Genomic DNA, 18,765 nt, shown 5'->3' with positions numbered 1-18,765 from the left:
TATTTGTTTTTTGTTTTTCGGTTCTTACTTTCTTAAATCCAAAACCAAACTTAAAAACCAAAATTTTTAATTCTTCAATCCGAAACCAAACAATCCTATAACAAAGGTTAACACCTTATTTATTTTAAATAAATACCATTTAAAAAAATTATATTCTATAGATACCTTTTAAGGTTTATAGCAAAATATTTAAGTTTGGTTACCTCCTAGCCCTAAGTCACTAAATACGCTAATCAATTACATTATTTTCTTTCTCTCTCTACTTTGATACATCCCATTGTAAAACATAACCCTTTATCTTAATACCCTCCAGAATTTCTGCGGATTAGTTCTGCCATTCAAACCCCATTGCTCCAAATATTCTGTCCCTCCATTCTGTTCCAGTATCTTTTTAAGTGTCTCTTCTTGAATTTTTAAGTCATTCAAGGGCTTGTTTGTATAATCATGGGTTCTTGATCCCTATGGAATGTATTGTTTAGATCTCTCATTCTTTCAGATGGAGGTTCGAAATCAAAGCAACGGCCATCGAAATCAAAGCAACGACCATGGAAATCAAGCCCTAGGAGTGGAAAGGCCTCATCAAAATCGACGGCGTTCCGATCGAGTAGTCCAGCCTGAAATCCTCCGTTACAAAGCTTTCGAACCAATTCTCCTCTTAGGCCGCCACAGATTCGCCGGAGTGGCTTCATGTATTTCATTGTATTCATTGTCTTTTTTTTTCCATTGTAATTCAATGTATCTCACTGTATTCCGTGTATTTCATTGTATTCACTGTCTTTTTTTCATTGTATTTCAATGTATCCCGCTGTATTCTATGTATTCATATATTTTTTCAATTAATATAATTTATTTATTCAGATGTATTATATAATTTCTCTGAAGATTGCTATGTTTTTGGGGTTTTTCCAGTTGAGAATCTTTTTTATAACCGGAAATACGAATTTTGTGTGTTATAATTGAGTTTGTTGAGTTATATTAGTAGTCTATTATGTTAATTGATACACTTTCCGTTTTAAAACAGTGTAATCCCCTGTTTCACGCCGTGAATACAGTCGAATACAGTAATCTGTCCAGCTGTAATCCCATGTTTCACGCCATGAATACAGTCGAATACACTCGAATACAACAACTGATTAGCTGGACTTCCCTGATTCAGGCCTATTTTTGCTACTGTATTCATGAATACAATAGCTTAAATACATCAAATACATCATATAACCACAGAAAAGGTATCTATAACCCGTAATATAGCAAATGATATCTATAGATGGCTAATTACTACTAAAAGATAGTGCTTTATGAAAATTTCTCTTATCGGGTAAACCAAGAATATATCATGTAAAAAAAAAAAAATTAAACTGGGCTAACACAACATCCAAATTTGGTTATGGTGAGAATTGTTTTCAGGGGACAACAATACATTCCATCAGTCACAAAGCTGAGACATAGCAAAGGCTGAATACATAAACACCTAAACTTGTCAAGTTCTATTTATTTATTTAGACACCTGTTTGACCAAAAATATAGATCTTGATTCAACCAATTAGATTATATGAAGAGAGTCAATCTTAGTTAAAAATAATACCTAAAAGATAAAGCTATCGGTGTCAAGACAAAACAACTAGTATATTTTGTCTAGATGGCAATGAATGATAACAATATTCAATGATCCAAAAAGATGGAGTATGACATTAAATAGTAATAAATAACAATAAATGAAATTTAAGTAACTAAAATGCGTAAGTCACCAAAAAGGGGTGAGACCAGTGGTTATTCTTTCCGATAGTAATGAATGATTGATAAGCCTTTGAACACTTAAGTTGTTCTTAGATCCGGTGGAAAATGCTAGACAAGAATATTCGTAAAAAGGTCGTTTTTGTATGCTTGAAATAGGAGCAGATTCTCTCTATGCTGTCAAAGTGTGTTTTTCTTACAAATGAATATCCCATGTCTCCTATGATTGTGTCTCTTTCTCTTTATAGGGAACATTCCTAGAAACCCTAATAGTACATGTGCAGAGTCTCTTTTATGTCTTATCTTAGAACTAGCCGTTATAACTCTATCTAAGGTGCTCGACCTCGGCCTAGAACCACGGTGACTTCGACCGCATCCCTTCATTGCTTTGAGGCTGCTTCGCCTCGAGGCCGATCTCTGTGAGAGGATGATAATAGGCTAGATTCATGTAATTTGGCGACTGTTTATGCCCCAGCTTGATTATGTTTCACTGTTCTAATATAGTTAAATGATGATAAATGGGCTCTAATTGTGAATTTTACACTTTGCAGGAGTGAGTGACATGTACGAGGACTTACGACTGTAATTGGAGCTAAATTGAAGCAAGAAAAGCCCCTAGGAGCTGAGTACGTGGGAAGACGAGAGAAAGAAGAGATGAAATGGAGACCTGGACTAGTGCGTCCACTAGCGCGACCGCGCTAGCCCAGATAGTCGAGGCAGAATGATAGGGCATATGCGCGGTCACTAGCGCGTCCACTAGCGCGACCGCGCTAGCCCAGTTCCGGAAAATTAAATTTCAGGGGTAAATTCGGAAGTTCGGGGGTAATCCACTTAACCTATAGAAGGTCCGGTTCGCCCAAGGGATGATTATCAAGGTTTTCAAGGTTTATTTTTAGACTACGGAGGAGGAAGAACAAGTGTGTGAAGATCTACAAAACATTAGAGTTTTTTCTAACTCCTTTTACTTCTTGCAATAAAACATTATGAACAACTTTGTAGTTTTATCTTATTTTGTTATGAGTAGTTAAACAATTATCTAGGGTTGATGCAACCAATTGTATGTTAGTATGCGTGAGGTTTTCAGGTTCTTGGTTTCAAAAGTTCTATCATTAGAGAATGATAACTCTGTTGTGGTATTATTTGAAGATACATAATATTTCATTGATATTACCAAATATTGATTTGCAGTGTACTCAATGAGCCGACTTTGAAGAAGTTTGATCTCCTAAATAGACAATTGATAATTACAGGGATAACTAGTGCAGACATTCTGAAGGTCTGTCCTCCCGTAACCAGAGGATACATCTGTCTTTGGTGGTTATTTTTCAGTTCAATATTTGTCATGTTACTCCTGGAGATTTAACATGTTTTTATCTTCACTCCAGGGTGTTGTTACCTTGATATTTGACAAGGCTGTACAAGAACCAACATATTGCGTGATGTATGCCCAACTGTTTTCTGATCTCAATGCAAAGCTGCCACCATTTCCTTCTGATGAACCTGGTGGCAAAGAGATTACATTCAAGCGTGTTCTATTGAATAATTGTCAGGATGCATTTGAAGGTGCTGCCAATCTGCGAGAAGAGGCGAGGCAAATGACATCCCCGGAGCAGGAGTCAGAACGACAGAACAAAGAAAGGTTGATAAAATTGCGGACTCTTGGTAATATACGGATTATCGGAGAGCTTGTGAAGCAAAAGATGGTCACTGAAAAGATTGCTCATCACATCGTTCAGGTTGTTAATATCTTGCCTTTTGTTCAGGTCTATTTGTTTCCTTGCTGATTGCTGTCTTTAATACCTTGAACTGTACCAATTGTTGTCTTTGCTGGTTTTGTTCAACAGGAACTATTAGGACAAGATCCCAAAAGTTGTCCGGAAGAAGAGAATGTTGAAGCCATTTGCCAGTTCTTCAACACCATCGGCAAACAGCTTGATGAGAAACAAACGTCAAGGCGCATCAACGATCTGTACTTTCACCGGTTGAAGGAACTATCTACAAACCCTCAGTTGGTTCCACGTTTAAGGTGTATGGTTCTTGATGTGCTGGATTTACGTTCCAATTACTGGATGCCTAGACTGGAAGAGGTGACACATCATTCTATCTTATATTTGTTTCCTGTTCATGTTATAGAATTATCTCACTTAATGTAATATTTTCTCTTTTTTGCACAGGGGAAACCAAAAACCATCACAGAGATTCACACAGAAGCGAAGACCTTCGGGTTGCGTTCTGGTGCCACTGGAAGCATGAGAAATTCACGTGGTCCTCTGGGTCGTCCTCAAGGCGGCTATCGCCGAGGAACTGGTGGTATGACGCCTGGAATGCCGGGAGTTAGGAAGATGCCGGGTATGCCTGGGATGGATAATGACAACTGGGAGGTTCCTAGATAACGGTCGATGCCGAGAGGTAATGGACCAATGGTGTAGCCTGGTGGACGTGGTGCACCTCCTGCTCGCCCATTGGGCTATGGTTTTAATTTGGCTCCTGGAAAGTAGTGTGTTCATAGAAAGATTTTGCCTTTTGTGATTGGGTAATTGTCTTCCATAATTGCTCTAGGCAAAGAAGCCCTCATTTTGTATTCCATTAGTTCTTTATTTATTTTTCCCTTTTGACTAGTTAAATTAAAAGTTTTGTCAAACTTGTGAGTTCATACTGCAATCTGCAACTGCTTAGGCCTTTATATACCAATTTTGAAGGAAGATTCGAATTCGTGTCTGTCATGTGTTGTTGCTTATATTTTTTGTACATTGCTATGCTCATTGTGTGTCTCCAGTTTAGCGCTGGCAATTTTTATGTGCATTGGTAATGTAAACACTATTCTGCGGTATTGATGCAATTTAAGTAGCTATGGAGGGTTAAGACTATTTTTTAGGTTATCAGGCTCCGGCTATTATACTACTCTCCCCAAAGAAATGCAGAACGCTTGACAAAAGGAGAACTTATTGACAAATGAAAAAAAACATGGAAGTAATTTAAATTTTAGTAATGATCTCAGATGTAACAAAAAAAAAAAAAAGAACTTAGTGGGATTCCATCTAGGCAGGGTAGTATGTATGTAGATCTTACCCCTGCTCTGGTAAGGTAACGAGGTTGTTTCCTATAGGTCTCGAATCAAGAAATATTAACAACAAAGACCAGAAAGATAATAATAAGCAATCTAAGAACAAAAAAAGTAGGTGGAAGGAAGCAATAGCAACAAGTAGTAACAACAATAATATACTAGGAAATAGGAACGGAAGATAGTAGAAAAACAACATGTAATACTAGCAATCTAAGCACAAGACACTACCAGACTAATCCTAAACCCCCGACACTGAACATAAAACGCTCGACTACCTACAAATCTTTTGTCCTAATTTTCGACCTCCACACTCTCCTATCAAAGGCCATGTCCTTGGTAATAAGCGCAGATTGATGAAGAAATGTTCCTCTCTAATTGGAGATACTACAGTAGTTCTATGCATGTCTAAAAAATGCACCTTTGTATTTACTAAGAACATCCTAAAATTGCTGTCTCAATTCACCCTTTCAGGGTCGATTAATGGTTTAATGACAAAATTAAGCAAGCATACAAGAGGAATGTACATAGGGGTGTCAATAGAAACAACAGTGGGTTGTGAGTTCGAGTCACCCCAAGAGCAAGGTGGGAAATTCTTGGAGGGAGGGAACCCGAGGGTCTATCAGAAACAACCTTTCCACCCCAGAATAGGTGTAAGGTCTGCGTACATCCTACCCTCCCAGACCCTACAGGTGGGATTATACTGGGTTGTTGTTGTTGTACATAGGGGTGTCAATGTGGATTTAAAAACCGATCGTACCGTGCCGAACCGATTTTTAGTTTTTTTTTTAAATAAAACCGTAGGTTTTTATATAAATCTAAAACCATACCGAGAATTAGGATATGTTTTTTATTTTATAAAAATAAACCAAAAAAAATACCGAACCTTATAGAATAAATTTACATGTGAAAAATATATTTACATATTAAGTTTAAAAAGAATACTATTTTAAAATTTTCCTTGGGCATTAGAATTATGAAAACGATTACAAGCCAACGAGTAATTAAACTCAAAGTCCTAATTCCCAAACCTATAATGCTGAAGCTAAATTATTTCCAGCATATTCACTAGCAAGACACAAGATATTCTAACGATTAGTAGCAAACTACATTGTATTAAATATGTTTACTTTCGTATAATTTAGATTTATCTTTTTGAATATTTAATCTTCTATAGACTTTATTCTTGAGTTTCCAGTTTGGTCAATATCTTTTCACTCGTGTGATTTATATTTTCTTTGTCTTTGTTTAGTTTCTTTTGTGCTGTTGTAGAATAGTTGATGGATCTACAATCTTACCATCTTTCATATTATCTTAATTCATCACCCTTTAAACAATAAAAATGTCTAGAGAGTTTGTTAAGTCCTATAAAAATATGTATGCTTGTGCTAGTGATTTTCACATGACATTTAACAAAAATATCGAAAATTAACCGAACCATACCGATACCGAAGAGAAACCGACATGATTGGGACGATTTCGAAAAGTCTAATTTTGATTATACATAATAGACTGATTGAAAAATTGATATGATACAAATTTTCGAAAATAACCGTTCGAACCGAGCTATTGAAACCCCTATGTACACACGCTCCCTTGAATTACTTCAAAGTTATTAAGTTAAATGCATCCTATAAAATGTTTTCTGCCCGAAGGTACCGTCTAGGGGTTTACCTGAAAATTTTCCAAAAAAAAAAAAAAAAAAAAAAAAAATATATAATATATATATATATATATATTATATATTTATTATATATAATATATATATATATATATATATAATATATATATATATATATATATATATATATATATATATATATATATATATTATATATATAATGCCGTAGTGTCCGGCCCAGCGTGCGTGCATCTTGATTAATTCCACAAGACACATGTTACCTTTCACCAACAATAAATACTAGGTAATTCCGTCCATCAAGACTCTCATGATTTTCAGTCACTACGTTGACCACTATGCCACACCCAATCAATTTCATATTATAGTGCAAGACTGTTCATTGCTAACAATGAATGACTTATACAGTCAATAATAATATATGAATTGTTATCGATGAATAACAAGGTATTGTTTAAATAAAGTGTATTTTTTTATCTTTGTATTATTCCACATCTATCTAGCATGCATAAAACAATGCATAGATTTATGCATAACTTAATATAAGTTGAGTATTGTTAATATTTGATAATCAAATATTGCATTAAATATTTAAGAATTATTTATTCCAACTAAAAGCTTCATTAGTTTCACAAAATTAATTTTTCAATCCATTTAACTAAACATTGTTTTATTTTATGCTTGATTTAAGTTTTTTCTCTATTAATAAAAGGGAGTATAAAGCTCCAAAGGTTCCATTTAATAACAAGTTTACTCCCGCCATTTCCCACAGTGCGAGAAAGAGAAATGGAGATTGTGAGAGACCAACCGAAGAGCTCCTCACATGAATCCCTAAAATTGGCGATCGCAATGGCGCTCGTCCGATCAAAGCTCCTCCAAAAACCTCCGGCACCACCACCGCAGCCGCCGCCTTCTTCCTCCGCTGCCGTTCCTCAACCTGCCGCCGTTCCTCCTCCTTACTCCGATGATGCTCTTAAATGGAAACGAAAAGTTCGATCAATTTCCTTGCCTTTTTCGTTCTTCTACTTTCACTTATCTCGTAAAAGTTGCATGTGACGAATTTGAATTTGAATTAATTGTAAAATTTTGAATTATTTTTCTTAGGCAAAAGAGCGTAAATTAGAAATTCTCAGACTCAAGGAAGACCTCAAAGTTGCCGAAGGTTAGCCTTTTCATTTCCTTAATATTTTAGACTAAAAAATTTAGCTTACTTGTCATGTTAATGTTTATAATGAAAATTTGACGACTGCGGCAATTTTCCTGAGGATCTGTTATGTGTTCGATTTAGATTATCAAATGTCGATCTAGCTTCTAATTATCTGATTATTTTGCTATATTCCGACCTCAATTTTTTTACTTAATTATGGTTTTCGTTTTTAAACCAATATTGCAATGATAATAATAGTTTTCTGAGGATATTCTTGCTAAATGTTTTGATTTCAATTTAGCAATCCGTTGTCCGTATTAGTTAATTCATTTTGAACGGCTTATTTTTTCGTTATTCGGTCTCAGAATTTTGTGACTTAATTATTTGTTTCGGTTTTAAATCAAAATTGCAATGACGACAAGAGTTTCTCTGAGTTTTGTTTTGACTTAGCAATGTGTTGTCCGTATAGATAGATTCGTTTTGAATGGCAATTTTTTTTTCCTTATATTTCTCTTTTTTTTTCAAGTAAGATGGCTCGCAGTGTGATATATTTCCGAAAAGTGCATCATGCAAATGTTATTTCTTTGATAAGTTGGGGTTATTGAGCCCTAAGAGAATTGGAGATGGTTCTGACCGACGTTTCAGTGAAGTGCTGCGGAGAAGATTTCTCAGACAAGGTTCATTTTTAGGATTTCTGTTGTATTTGTTGGTTTAAAGTTGTCAATTTGGGTTCATTAATGCTGTATACATTAGCTGGATTTAATGAATTGTATGATTTTCTCAGTGAGGATTAAGGAGAGAAAGAGGAGAAGAACAGATGATTCCTTGCTTCATCGAATTTCAGGTGAAAATCATTTAGGGATGTTCTCATGGATGTAAACAATTGTCTTCACTTTTGATGGTTAACTTGCAAAGTCATGACTTTTTGAAAGTTACTTTGAGTTGAGATATATCATACCTCAGTCATGCTGTGATGTATCTCATTTCTTACTTATGCCATAATTTGATCTCTGTAAAATTGGCAAATTTTGCTGAAGATGAATTTTCTGCTGTAGATAGATGTATGAATTTTGTGTCTTTTCTTAAATGGCAGAACGTGACAATGAAAATAATGTTGACCAACTGAGCGCTTCAGTTGATTTTCTTGTGGAGCTTTGTGATAGTGTTTCTCCTCAAAGTGTATGTGGTTTCAATTAACTTGCTTTTAGCTAATGATACTTTGTCTTGTGTAAAATATTATTTCCATGTCTCATCTCACCTTGCTTTTATATCTAATGTGTTGCAGTTGGAGAAGGGTAACTTTAAGAACTGGTGCCACCAAGCCGTGGACTTTATTCTCGGTAATGTCTTAATCCTTTCCGTTTCCTTTTGCCTTTCTCTGTGGAATTTCTCCATGGGCTCATCTGGAAATTTTAAACTTGAGTTCCTGATATATATATAAATTTTTTTAATACACAGGTGATTACTTTTTCTTTTTTTTAATTTTAAATTTCACAGATTTACTGCTATTTTCTATTTTTTTAATGTTAAGGAATGTAGTAGAAGCTGAAATCAAGGGGTTAATTACTGAATATACTATCTGTTCTGAAACTTAAATGTAAAAAAATGAGTGCTACTGAAGGTTCTCCTAAGATTTGAGTTTTAAAGGAAAGATTGTTGTGAAAGACTGCATTTTGGGAACTATCTTCATGGTTTGTACAGCATTTTATATGAAGTGTTCTAGTCTTTACTCAAAAATGCAAAAGGTTAATAATATTTCTTCTTTGTCAACACCTTATATGCAAGTAATGAACGGTTTCACTGCATAGAATGCCTAAATTTCTGAGCTTTCAGTTTTAATGATAAGCTAGCGCCAGATGGGTTCATCAATTACGATCTAGTCCTCTTTCTTTAATGACTTTCAGATTCAGCAGTATTTGTATTTTACTACTTTAAAGGTACACTTGCTACAATGTCACCAACTGAAAGGAATGCAGAACCCGTAGAAGGCATTATTAACAGCTTAATCATGCGTTTATTGAGAAGAATGTTCTGTCCTTTGGAAGGAGATGGTAATTATGTGATCTTGTTTTTTATTCGTACTAGTTTTCTTAAGACTATCTTCACCTTTTAGCAGATTGAGAAAGTATATTTTCACCTACATTTGGTAATGTTGGAATCAGCATCTTCAATTCATTACACTGCTTATATGTTGTACTCTGAAAGCTTGTCAATCCTTGCCTGCATGCAAGCCGTAGAAGTAGAAGTATCTCCTTAATTTTAGATTGAGGAAAAGAAAATATATTCTTGATGCAAATGCAGACCTAATAGACTTCATTTCTATGGACTTCCATGAGGTGTAATATCTACAATATTTGAGTACAGAAGGTTATGTGTTAGAGCATGCAGACTTGAAATTTAAACATTCTCAGCAGAAAATATTTCAGAATCTTAATGTGCTAGAGCTATGAAAGAACTAGTAAATTTTTTACCATAAATTTTCTGAGTGTCCATACTTGGGAAATGACACCATCAAGTTCTTAACTGAGCTCCGAGACCATTTCAGTCATGATACTGAGAATTGGCAGAGTGCAGGTTCTTTGGTTTGATACGTATTTAATTGAAACAAATCAGTTTTCATATAATTATTGATTTTTGGTTTATTATACTCTGATCTTCCCATTTTATGCTACACCACTGGATTAGGTTTGAGTTTAAGATGTTAAGTTGACTTACAAATTATAAATAGTCGGAATAAATATTAAAGCAGTGGCCAAACTGTTAAACTAATTTGAATTCTTAAACTTTATGAAAGTTGTGTAACAGATACTACTGGTAGAAAGGTGTAGAAAGTTTTTGGACATTTATAAAGTATCGTAAATTCGAATGGAGGGGAGTAATATTTGCGATTAAATTATCTGCTTGGTAATTGGTATAGAAATACACCTTGATTTTTTTTGTTCCTGTAGAAACTAAAAAATGATTGTTCTCACACAACAGAGATTATGTAAAACGCTTCTAATTATTTTGGACGGATGCTGAACAATATTTCTGAACAATTTAGTTATCTTTGAAGGAACCAACTTTTGTGAAGATGATTTCGAAAAGCTTCATTGGATCTAATTCATATTAGTTCAAAGTAGCATGTATCATATCGAATAGTTAGAAGCAAAGACCACTGAAATCAAAAGAGGGGCAGGCCATAATGAATAGTTAGAAGCAAAGACCATTCAAATCAAAAGAGGGACAGACCCTTATGGCCCTGATATCATCGAACTGATTGTTAGTTTAGTTGGATCATGAGTCTGAAGTTCAGAGCAAATTAAAGTGATTTTTGTCCCTCTTGGACAGCAGAATTATTAATATTAAATTCCTCAATGTAAATTACTTATTTTTCCTTCGGCAAAGCTTCTTAACTCTTGATTCCATAATGATATGTTTCAGAATCTCATCACTTTGACACTGCTGTTCAGTTCTATATTCAACATTTGATGCGTAAGGTCGGAAATGAGGCTTTTGTCGGTCAGCGTCTAATATTTGCGGTCTCTCAAAGAATTTCTGTAGTGGCAGAGAGTTTGCTTTTCATGGATCCATTTGATGACACCTTTTCAAGTATGCATAACTCTATGTACATGATGTAAGTGCCACCAGCTTGTATATTGTCTATGAACTAATCTTTATCTGACTTAATTCTTTTAATTATGCTTCTGTTTTGTTTTAAATTTCTTATGCATATTAGGGGGCCGTAGAAGGGGAAGGGAGAAGGGGGGGGGGGGGGACAGTGGGAGTCAAACCCACCCATGTTGTGCGGGAGATTCCCACTGGTAGCTCTAGCCTCTAAGCTGTAAGCCTGGATCGTATGCTACTTGTTTGTTAATGCAGTCTTCCTTTACTTGTTGATATTTGTTTCTTTGTTGGTGATAGACATACATTAATTTGGACCTTGCTCTTGACTAAACTTCTTTTCCACTATCTTCGATTTCACATTTTCCTCTCTGGTTTGATATCTTATCATGTGTTTTTTGTTTGTTTTTATTTCTGTTTTCAGTTTGGAGGTTTGAAAGGAACAGTGTATTTTTTACATCTGTTTTGGACCAGTAATCCATCCAGACTTCCCGATTTGAAAGAGATGTGAATTTTAAAACACTCCGTATTTAGGCTGAGGAGTTGGAATTTGTTCTTTTGGATGTGGATTTTCAAAGGGACAACATTTAATTCGAGTTGGTTATTTCATTCCTTCTTTTGTCAGTTCAGCTAATATAAAGTTTAAATTGGTTAAATTTGTATGTGGTATAATCATCTTTTTCATTTTTTCTAGCATCCTCTAGTGGAGTGATTGCTACTATATTCTTAATGTCATCTTGACAATCTTATTTATTGTAAATGGTGGTTTTAGTGCAGGATTACTTGGTACGTGTTTTTTTTTTTTTTTGGTGTATAGTTATCATTACTTAAAACACTGTCATGATTAAGTGATCAGACGTGCCTGGGATCCCAGTCATGTCATTCTCTCCTAATTATAGAAGCAGTGCCTGCTTCAGATTCAAAATTAGATGTTTTTTTTTTTAAAAAGATACATGAACGAAGTACTGCATCCTGCCCAGTCATGCAAAATCATTTACTCACTCAATATGGAGATATACATGCACCTCAAGATTTATCATCGGAATTATGTCTAAGCTTCATATTTAGAACAAAAGCTTGGGCTCGCTAGACTTAGTTGGTAACAAGGGCTGTCAAAATGATGTAGCATACAATTTACTATTTGTTATTTGTTTTTACTGCTGCCAAACTTCGGGTTCTTTTTGTTTTTGAGTTATTTTTATTTTTTGAAATTTTCATGAATCTTCCTGAAACTGTGACAATAAAAGGAGAAAATTTAGTTAAAATGCATAGCTTTCATCGTTTCTAAAATAGTTTTTGCATGTTATATGTTCTCAATTGCAGGATTCAGCTTATTGAATTTCTGGTTTCTGATTATTTGCTAACCTGGTCAAACGCTGGAGATTTTGACATAAGTGAGCTTCTTTTAATCACTTAGATACAATAATGCATTTGCACTGTTCATAACCTATTTTCCCTCCTTCCCTCGGGTCCAAGGCAGTTCTACCACTGACCGAGGGAAATTCAAACTGATAGGCTCTCGGTCCTAAACATATTGCATGTCACATGCCCACAAAGATAATTAGTAGGAAATGACCTATCTGGTGAAGTATATTTTCCATACTGTTATGATGAATGGACCTAAAATATCCATATGTTGTATTTACTCTGTAGGGCTCTTTGAAGAATGGGTTGTATCAATTCTCCACGGAAGAAAAGCATTGGAACTACTGGAGAACAGGAATTCTCTTTATGTACTGTACATAGATCGTGTGATCGGCGTTGTGGCCAAGCAAGTGGGGCAGTTGTCATTTCTGCAGAAGCTAAACCCACAGATTCTTGAGAACTTGTTTAGCTAAGCACTGACCTGCAGCTTTTCCTTTTGAATTGTAAGTAACTTGCTTTCAACACAATTCTTCTTTTCTTGTGGATAGAAATTTCAGTTGTTTCATCGCAAATGCTTTTCTACTTAAAATTCAAGAATTCTCATCAATTAATTCGCTGAACATCAAAGATAATCCTTTTCAACAAAATGCTAAATGCTTAGGAACTTAATTTCACCTTGTAAGTCGACCTCAATGTTCTCCATACTTGTACTGAACTTCATGATGACAGCACTTATTTACGATTTTATAATTGTCATTTGTTCCACATGTTTTTCCATACACTCTCTCTCTCTCTCTCTCTCTCTCTCCTGCCTTTCCTGGTTAGAGAAACATAGTTATTTAAAGTGAAAGATGCTCTTTAAATGTGAAAAGATGAAATAGTATGTAGAGAGGAATCTATCTCTTGGACAAAATCCACATGACATAACACAGCATCATGTGCCGAAAGCCAGAGCAAAATCCGACATATCTTTATACTGAACCTGATTCCAGGTTGAAATATATCCCACAGCAAAATCAGTCGGTGCAAGCAAATCTTTGACTTCCCTTGGCATCACTAATTTTCATTAACTTTAAATTGCTCAATTTAATGGTAATCCTCAACATACCAAGTAATTGAGATCTTGCATAAAGGAGGTTGTTGGACCGTTTGACTTTTGGCTCTTTGTAGTTTAATCTAGATATGTTCTTTTCTCATTTATATAATTTTCTTGGTGAAATAGGGGGTGGGAATCTGATTAGTTTACTTATATACCAAGAATTCCCAGTCAAGTACAGCCTATTGTCTTTCCCAACTTTAGAGTTGTCTCCTGTCCCCACCTTATTTATCTTTCTAACTACATTTTGAAGAGTTATTATATTACATAGTCCTTAAATTTTGTTCTCCTTTTATTATGGTTTACTCATACCAAAAAGTTCATTATATTCGAAAGATGCAAAAAAAGGTGTATGTATTGTATACACTTCTGCTTTTTGCTCGATATATAGTGTCCTTCCTAACTTCCACCTAGCATAGTACTTCACTTCTCATCTGTCATATTTTCTACTACATTGTACATCATCTCTCTATCTAAATCGTGCTTAATAGACATGATTAAAGCCAAATTTATACTGGTTATCTCATTATTCGCAACTCTCTTACTGTCCCAATACAACAAAACCTCAGCTTCTAATGACATTTTTCCATCCACTTCCATTCCTGCAAACCAAACTCTGATGCTGGAGAAGGGGCAACCATGTTGCCCTAAAACTCAAGATATTAACGTCCAGCTTAAGAGGAGATCACGATTTGTTCCAGCTACGGCTGTTCCAAATATGGGTGCTCGTTCAAGATCAAGATCATCATCCGTTATTGGAAAACAAATATCTTCATTTCAAGTGTATTCACCTCTGTTTTATCTCCTTTCACTTAGTTTTTTCTTGTTCTAGCAGTCTTGCCAGAGCAGAAATACGGTGAAGGCCTACTTGCCCGGACAACCCAATAAAAGAAAAAAAAATAGAAACAAAAAGAAAAGGCAGTTGATGTTATCTTATTAGGATAATATAACGTTGAGTTCTTTTTTCTTTTGAACTTTTCTACTACTGTATCTTCGGCATTGAGCTTGAATGGATTGTTCAACGATCCTTCTTTTTGCTTTAGGATAAAGTATGGCTTTATATTCAAGGCATCAAAGGAGCTGTTGCTTTTTACGTGTAAGTTGTAATACTTGGTGCAACTTTTTCTCTTGTATTAGCAAAGCAGCCCTTGCATTGCCTCTGTTTTTAGGCAAATGCTAGTAAATAATACTAGGTGTATTGGTTTCAAAATTTGAAACATATCTTTTTTCAATTTTGGCACACAGACTAAGTTCTTTGGTCCATGTTTTTAACTCTTTGACCGAAGTGGATCCAAGGAGTAGCAAAAAGAACCGCATCAGAACCTATGTCGCTCAGACTTTTGGAAAATGTTGCCGGGTGCGTGCCAAATTTTCCAAAATTAGTGCATTTTTGGAGGATCTGTCACGGGTGCAATAACATTTTGGAGAACTATATATCAGCATTCCATTAAGTGATGTTAAAATAAATAAATCACGAGCTTGATTATAAGTCCAGCCATTTCCAGTTAAATTAAAGGTCATAAACCATAGTTTGGCATCTTGTTCTGTTAATTTTTAAAGGAAACCAATTTTGAGATCTATCATCCTCTGTTATGTAAATCATTTTCAACCGAATATCAACATATTCTTTTCGATGAATTGACTAATTGTGAATTGATTGTGGAGACAATTGCTCATCTGGACAATTAAAATTTATCTATAATCAACATCAAACATGATGCAAAAACTACTACTTTCGGCAACGATAATGCATCCTTATTTTGAGATGTTACTCGTAGTGTAATTACACTGAGTCACGTGAAGCGAAATCGAGATAACCACAGTTGAAGGTTGGCTGTAATTGAGACACGTTTTCCGGATGGACGATATGGATATTTTTCGAGATAGTTAACTACTTTTTTAACTGTGAGGGGGTGGATGTAATTCAGGTCGAACAAAGTGAGAGGGAGGTCATTCAGAACCCGCTGACTGATTATCATAAGAGATTCCCAACATATCATATGATTCTCGTTCTTGAAAATCCACACTTTTCCAGACCCAGAAAACAGACGGAATTTTAGGCATACCTTCTCTGCTATAAAGGCACATAATTTAAGCGATGATAAAATTGAACGCGGGGTTGATTATTATTGATTACTGGAATATCAATGGTGTATTGATCACGCCCAACTATGCCTTATAAAAAGGACTAAGCGGTCGCTGCAAATATAATCCGGTTTACAAGTCCGGAGTCGAATCCCACAGAGAACTAAGGTTTAGCTACAACTGTTCACTATCACCAAGAAGACAAGCTTGAACAATTCCTAACTTATAGATATTAAGATTCTTGTGTTTAACTACTTAACTAACAAATTAAAATAGTAAATTAACAACTAACGATATTGAGGGTTAGAGAAAAGATTAAGGAGGTCTAGAGTTATGATTTCCCCTATTGTCGGAATCCTTCCCGCTATGTCTTCTATAATTTTGCCTAAGTATTATCTACCGATCATGAGCACTCTTATTACCGTAAATCTCTCCCGAGTAATTACGACAATTTACTAGACGCACTCTCCCGAGCTACGCTAGCTGGCTTTTAATACAGCTCACTTCAGATCGCACCCAAGGCTTCGTTATCCCTAATCCCACCTTTAAACCCTCGGTTATTGATCCCTCATATACTCTGGGAGTGGTGTTGTTCAACAATTACCTAAATATGCACTCTTTCTCGAGTTATGCATACTAAATAGGCACAGCTAATTGAGAGCTCTTCAATCAACCAGAATATAAACGTAGTTGAACAAATAGAGAAAAGCTATGGTTCAATTATATAAAAACATAACAAGAATTTATCCTACAAAAGGTTCTATCAAACTCTAGATAACAAATTAGCTATTCATAATAGTATGTAAAACTACAATACTAAAAGTCATAACCAACAATGAAAAATAGGAAGAGGAAGGAAAAACTAGTAGAAGAATTCTCCGCCTTGCTCCCAATGTGTTCTTGCCTCCAAGGGTGTTGTCTAACCCTAAAGTAGTGTCTCTCCGCCTCCTTAGGTCTAATTTGTGTCCAAAATATGTCCTCCTCCTGTTCTTGGCCGGCCTCCTTTGTTTAATATAGGGTTTAGGACTTAAATCCCATGTTTTGCACTTTAGTCCCTGAAATTTTCGCTTCCTGCCGCGGTTTTGCCGCGGTCGCGGTGGAACCGCGGCCAAACATGCCCTCTGATTCTTCAGTTGTCCGCGACCATCTTCTACCGCGGTTCTGCCGCGGTCGCGGCAAAATTGCAGTCGCGGCAAAACCGCAATTTTTCATCCTGTTCCGTTTGGAATTTGGAAAAACGTAAAACATGAAAGTTGTAGCCCTTTGAGTTAGCTTTCCAACCATATATTGTGGAGCTCAAATGGAGTTCTGAGCAAAAAGTTATGTCTATTTTACTAGACAGTGCGCAATATGCCTCCTCAAGTCTTCGTTCGTACTTAATTATCAAATTTGACCTCCGAACACGATCCCGGCTTAATTCCTTGAGCTTTTACTCAGACTTCAAAGCTTCAAATCACTTAAATTCATTCCATAACATCTATATAGCTCGGAATCACACCTACAAGGCATAAAACACACCGTTAGTGCAAAACACTAGCGATTAAAGCGCAAACTCAACTAAAGTGCAGTAAATTAGAGTGTAATAATCGACTAAAATACGCAATTATAGCCTATCATCAACACCCCACACTTACACCATTGCTCGTCCTCGAGCAATCAAACTACACTTTTTTTATAGACACGACCTTTTTAAACAATTCTCCGAACTCATCACACCAAGAGTATTTAAAATAGACTAAGCACAAAAGCGTAATATCTTCACCTCAAAATTTGACTCACAAGTACCACACGTTATTCACAACTCACCCACTTACTCTAATATAGAGGTCACTGACATTACCTTTCCTTCATGAATCAAGTGCCCTCACACAACACAAGAGAGTAGTTCCACACAATAAAATTTAAGAACACTTAGGAACTCAAGATAGAAAGAATTCACTCACTCTCAGAAATAACATTCATATGCCACAAAAGATGCACCATAAGCTTGCCCGTAGTGTACTACTCCACTAATCGAGCTCATTCAATCTTGGATCAATTAGGACTTTATTTGGTTGTAATGCAGGCTAGACGGGTAGGATACATTTAGATATAAGAGTGACTACACCTCCCTAAGCACTTTAATACATATACTTTAACATTCAAACCCCATACTTATGTCAAACCAAACTCCACCTTCACATCAATGTAAATTACCCCATTCTTCTTTAAGCACACTTACGTCAAGAGCCACCACTTATCAAAATTTTTTTTTTCCACAACAATCCAACTATTTTGTTTTCAATTCAAGTGGCTCTTCCTTTTTCAAAACAGTGCACCTTTCTCCTTATTTCATTAGTTCCACTCAAAAGCCAAACCAACCACCCCACACTTTAACTTTTACAAAGTTCATAAATAATTCAAGTGCTCATGAGAGGTTACAATGATTGAAATAGATGGTTAATTCGAACAAATGGGTAAGGCTTGTAATGTGGTTGCCAAAGAAACAGGATTACAGGCTCAAAGGGGTTAACTACGATACATAATAATTAGGCGGGTAAAATATACCTATCTGGCTCAACAAAGAAATGCCTATATCACTTCCTAGACTGAATAAAACTACTATTTCGCTTTGCAAACACACGGGGCAAGTTCTAGGCATCAAATGCAATGCACAGAATATCACAAAACCTCACACACACATGGCACATAACTCACTCAGGATTGGATTCATCAAGACACTCTAGTCAAAGCAGTTAAGCAAAGTTAAAATCATACAATTTAAGGTACTTCTACAAGAGTCAAAAATTGAGCCTAAGCGTCACAACCAAAGTACTCACTATTCTCAAGGCATAACAAAGTCAAGAGATTGTTGCTTCAATTCAAAACTCAACACAATGGCTCCTATTCCTAAAAAAAACTTAACTACACCCGGTTCAAACAAAACCCCTTGGAAAACGAACCGCGGCACAAGAAAAACTCAAGGGGAATTATACACTACCTAACAAACGAAAATCTTTTTTTTTAAGACTTTAAATCCCTACAACGAAATTAGT

At 35.6% G+C, this 18,765-nt stretch overlaps 1 protein-coding gene and 1 pseudogene across 2 annotated transcripts; both read left to right on the top strand.

Annotated features, from left to right (window-relative positions):
• Positions 1 to 4,173, top strand: part of LOC109208668 — a 4,743-nt pseudogene extending 570 nt beyond the window's left edge.
• Positions 4,174 to 7,188: 3,015 nt separating this feature from the next.
• LOC109208663 lies at positions 7,189 to 14,887 on the top strand. 2 transcript variants are annotated; one of them, XM_019371798.1, is made up of 11 exons: positions 7,189 to 7,424; positions 7,539 to 7,596; positions 8,112 to 8,258; positions 8,366 to 8,425; positions 8,675 to 8,760; positions 8,867 to 8,921; positions 9,519 to 9,632; positions 11,005 to 11,197; positions 12,508 to 12,578; positions 12,838 to 13,052; positions 14,689 to 14,887. In XM_019371798.1, exons 1-10 carry the CDS (start codon positions 7,221 to 7,223, stop codon positions 13,020 to 13,022), a joined length of 1,173 nt encoding a protein of 390 aa, XP_019227343.1. In that variant the 5' UTR covers positions 7,189 to 7,220; the 3' UTR covers positions 13,023 to 13,052; positions 14,689 to 14,887. The 2 variants fall into 2 exon arrangements, with proteins under 2 accessions (XP_019227343.1, XP_019227344.1); XM_019371799.1 differs by lacking the exons at positions 12,508 to 12,578; positions 14,689 to 14,887 and having other exon boundaries at positions 12,838 to 12,922.
• Positions 14,888 to 18,765: the final 3,878 nt, after the last annotated feature.

The sequence above is a fragment of the Nicotiana attenuata genome, unplaced genomic scaffold (genome assembly GCF_001879085.1).
Source record: "Nicotiana attenuata strain UT unplaced genomic scaffold, NIATTr2, whole genome shotgun sequence".
Lineage (NCBI taxonomy): Eukaryota > Viridiplantae > Streptophyta > Magnoliopsida > Solanales > Solanaceae > Nicotiana > Nicotiana attenuata.
This window is presented reverse-complemented; position numbering and strand designations above follow the sequence as displayed.

Coding starts and splice junctions, on each gene's coding strand:
- LOC109208663 (XM_019371798.1), top strand. CDS start 7,221: ATGGAGATTGTGAGAGACCAACCGAAGAGCTCCTCACATGAATCCCTA. Junction 7,597..8,111: donor AGACCTCAAAGTTGCCGAAG/GTTAGCCTTTTC, acceptor TTTTCAAGTAAG/ATGGCTCGCAGTGTGATATA. Junction 11,198..12,507: donor CATAACTCTATGTACATGAT/GTAAGTGCCACC, acceptor TCTCAATTGCAG/GATTCAGCTTATTGAATTTC.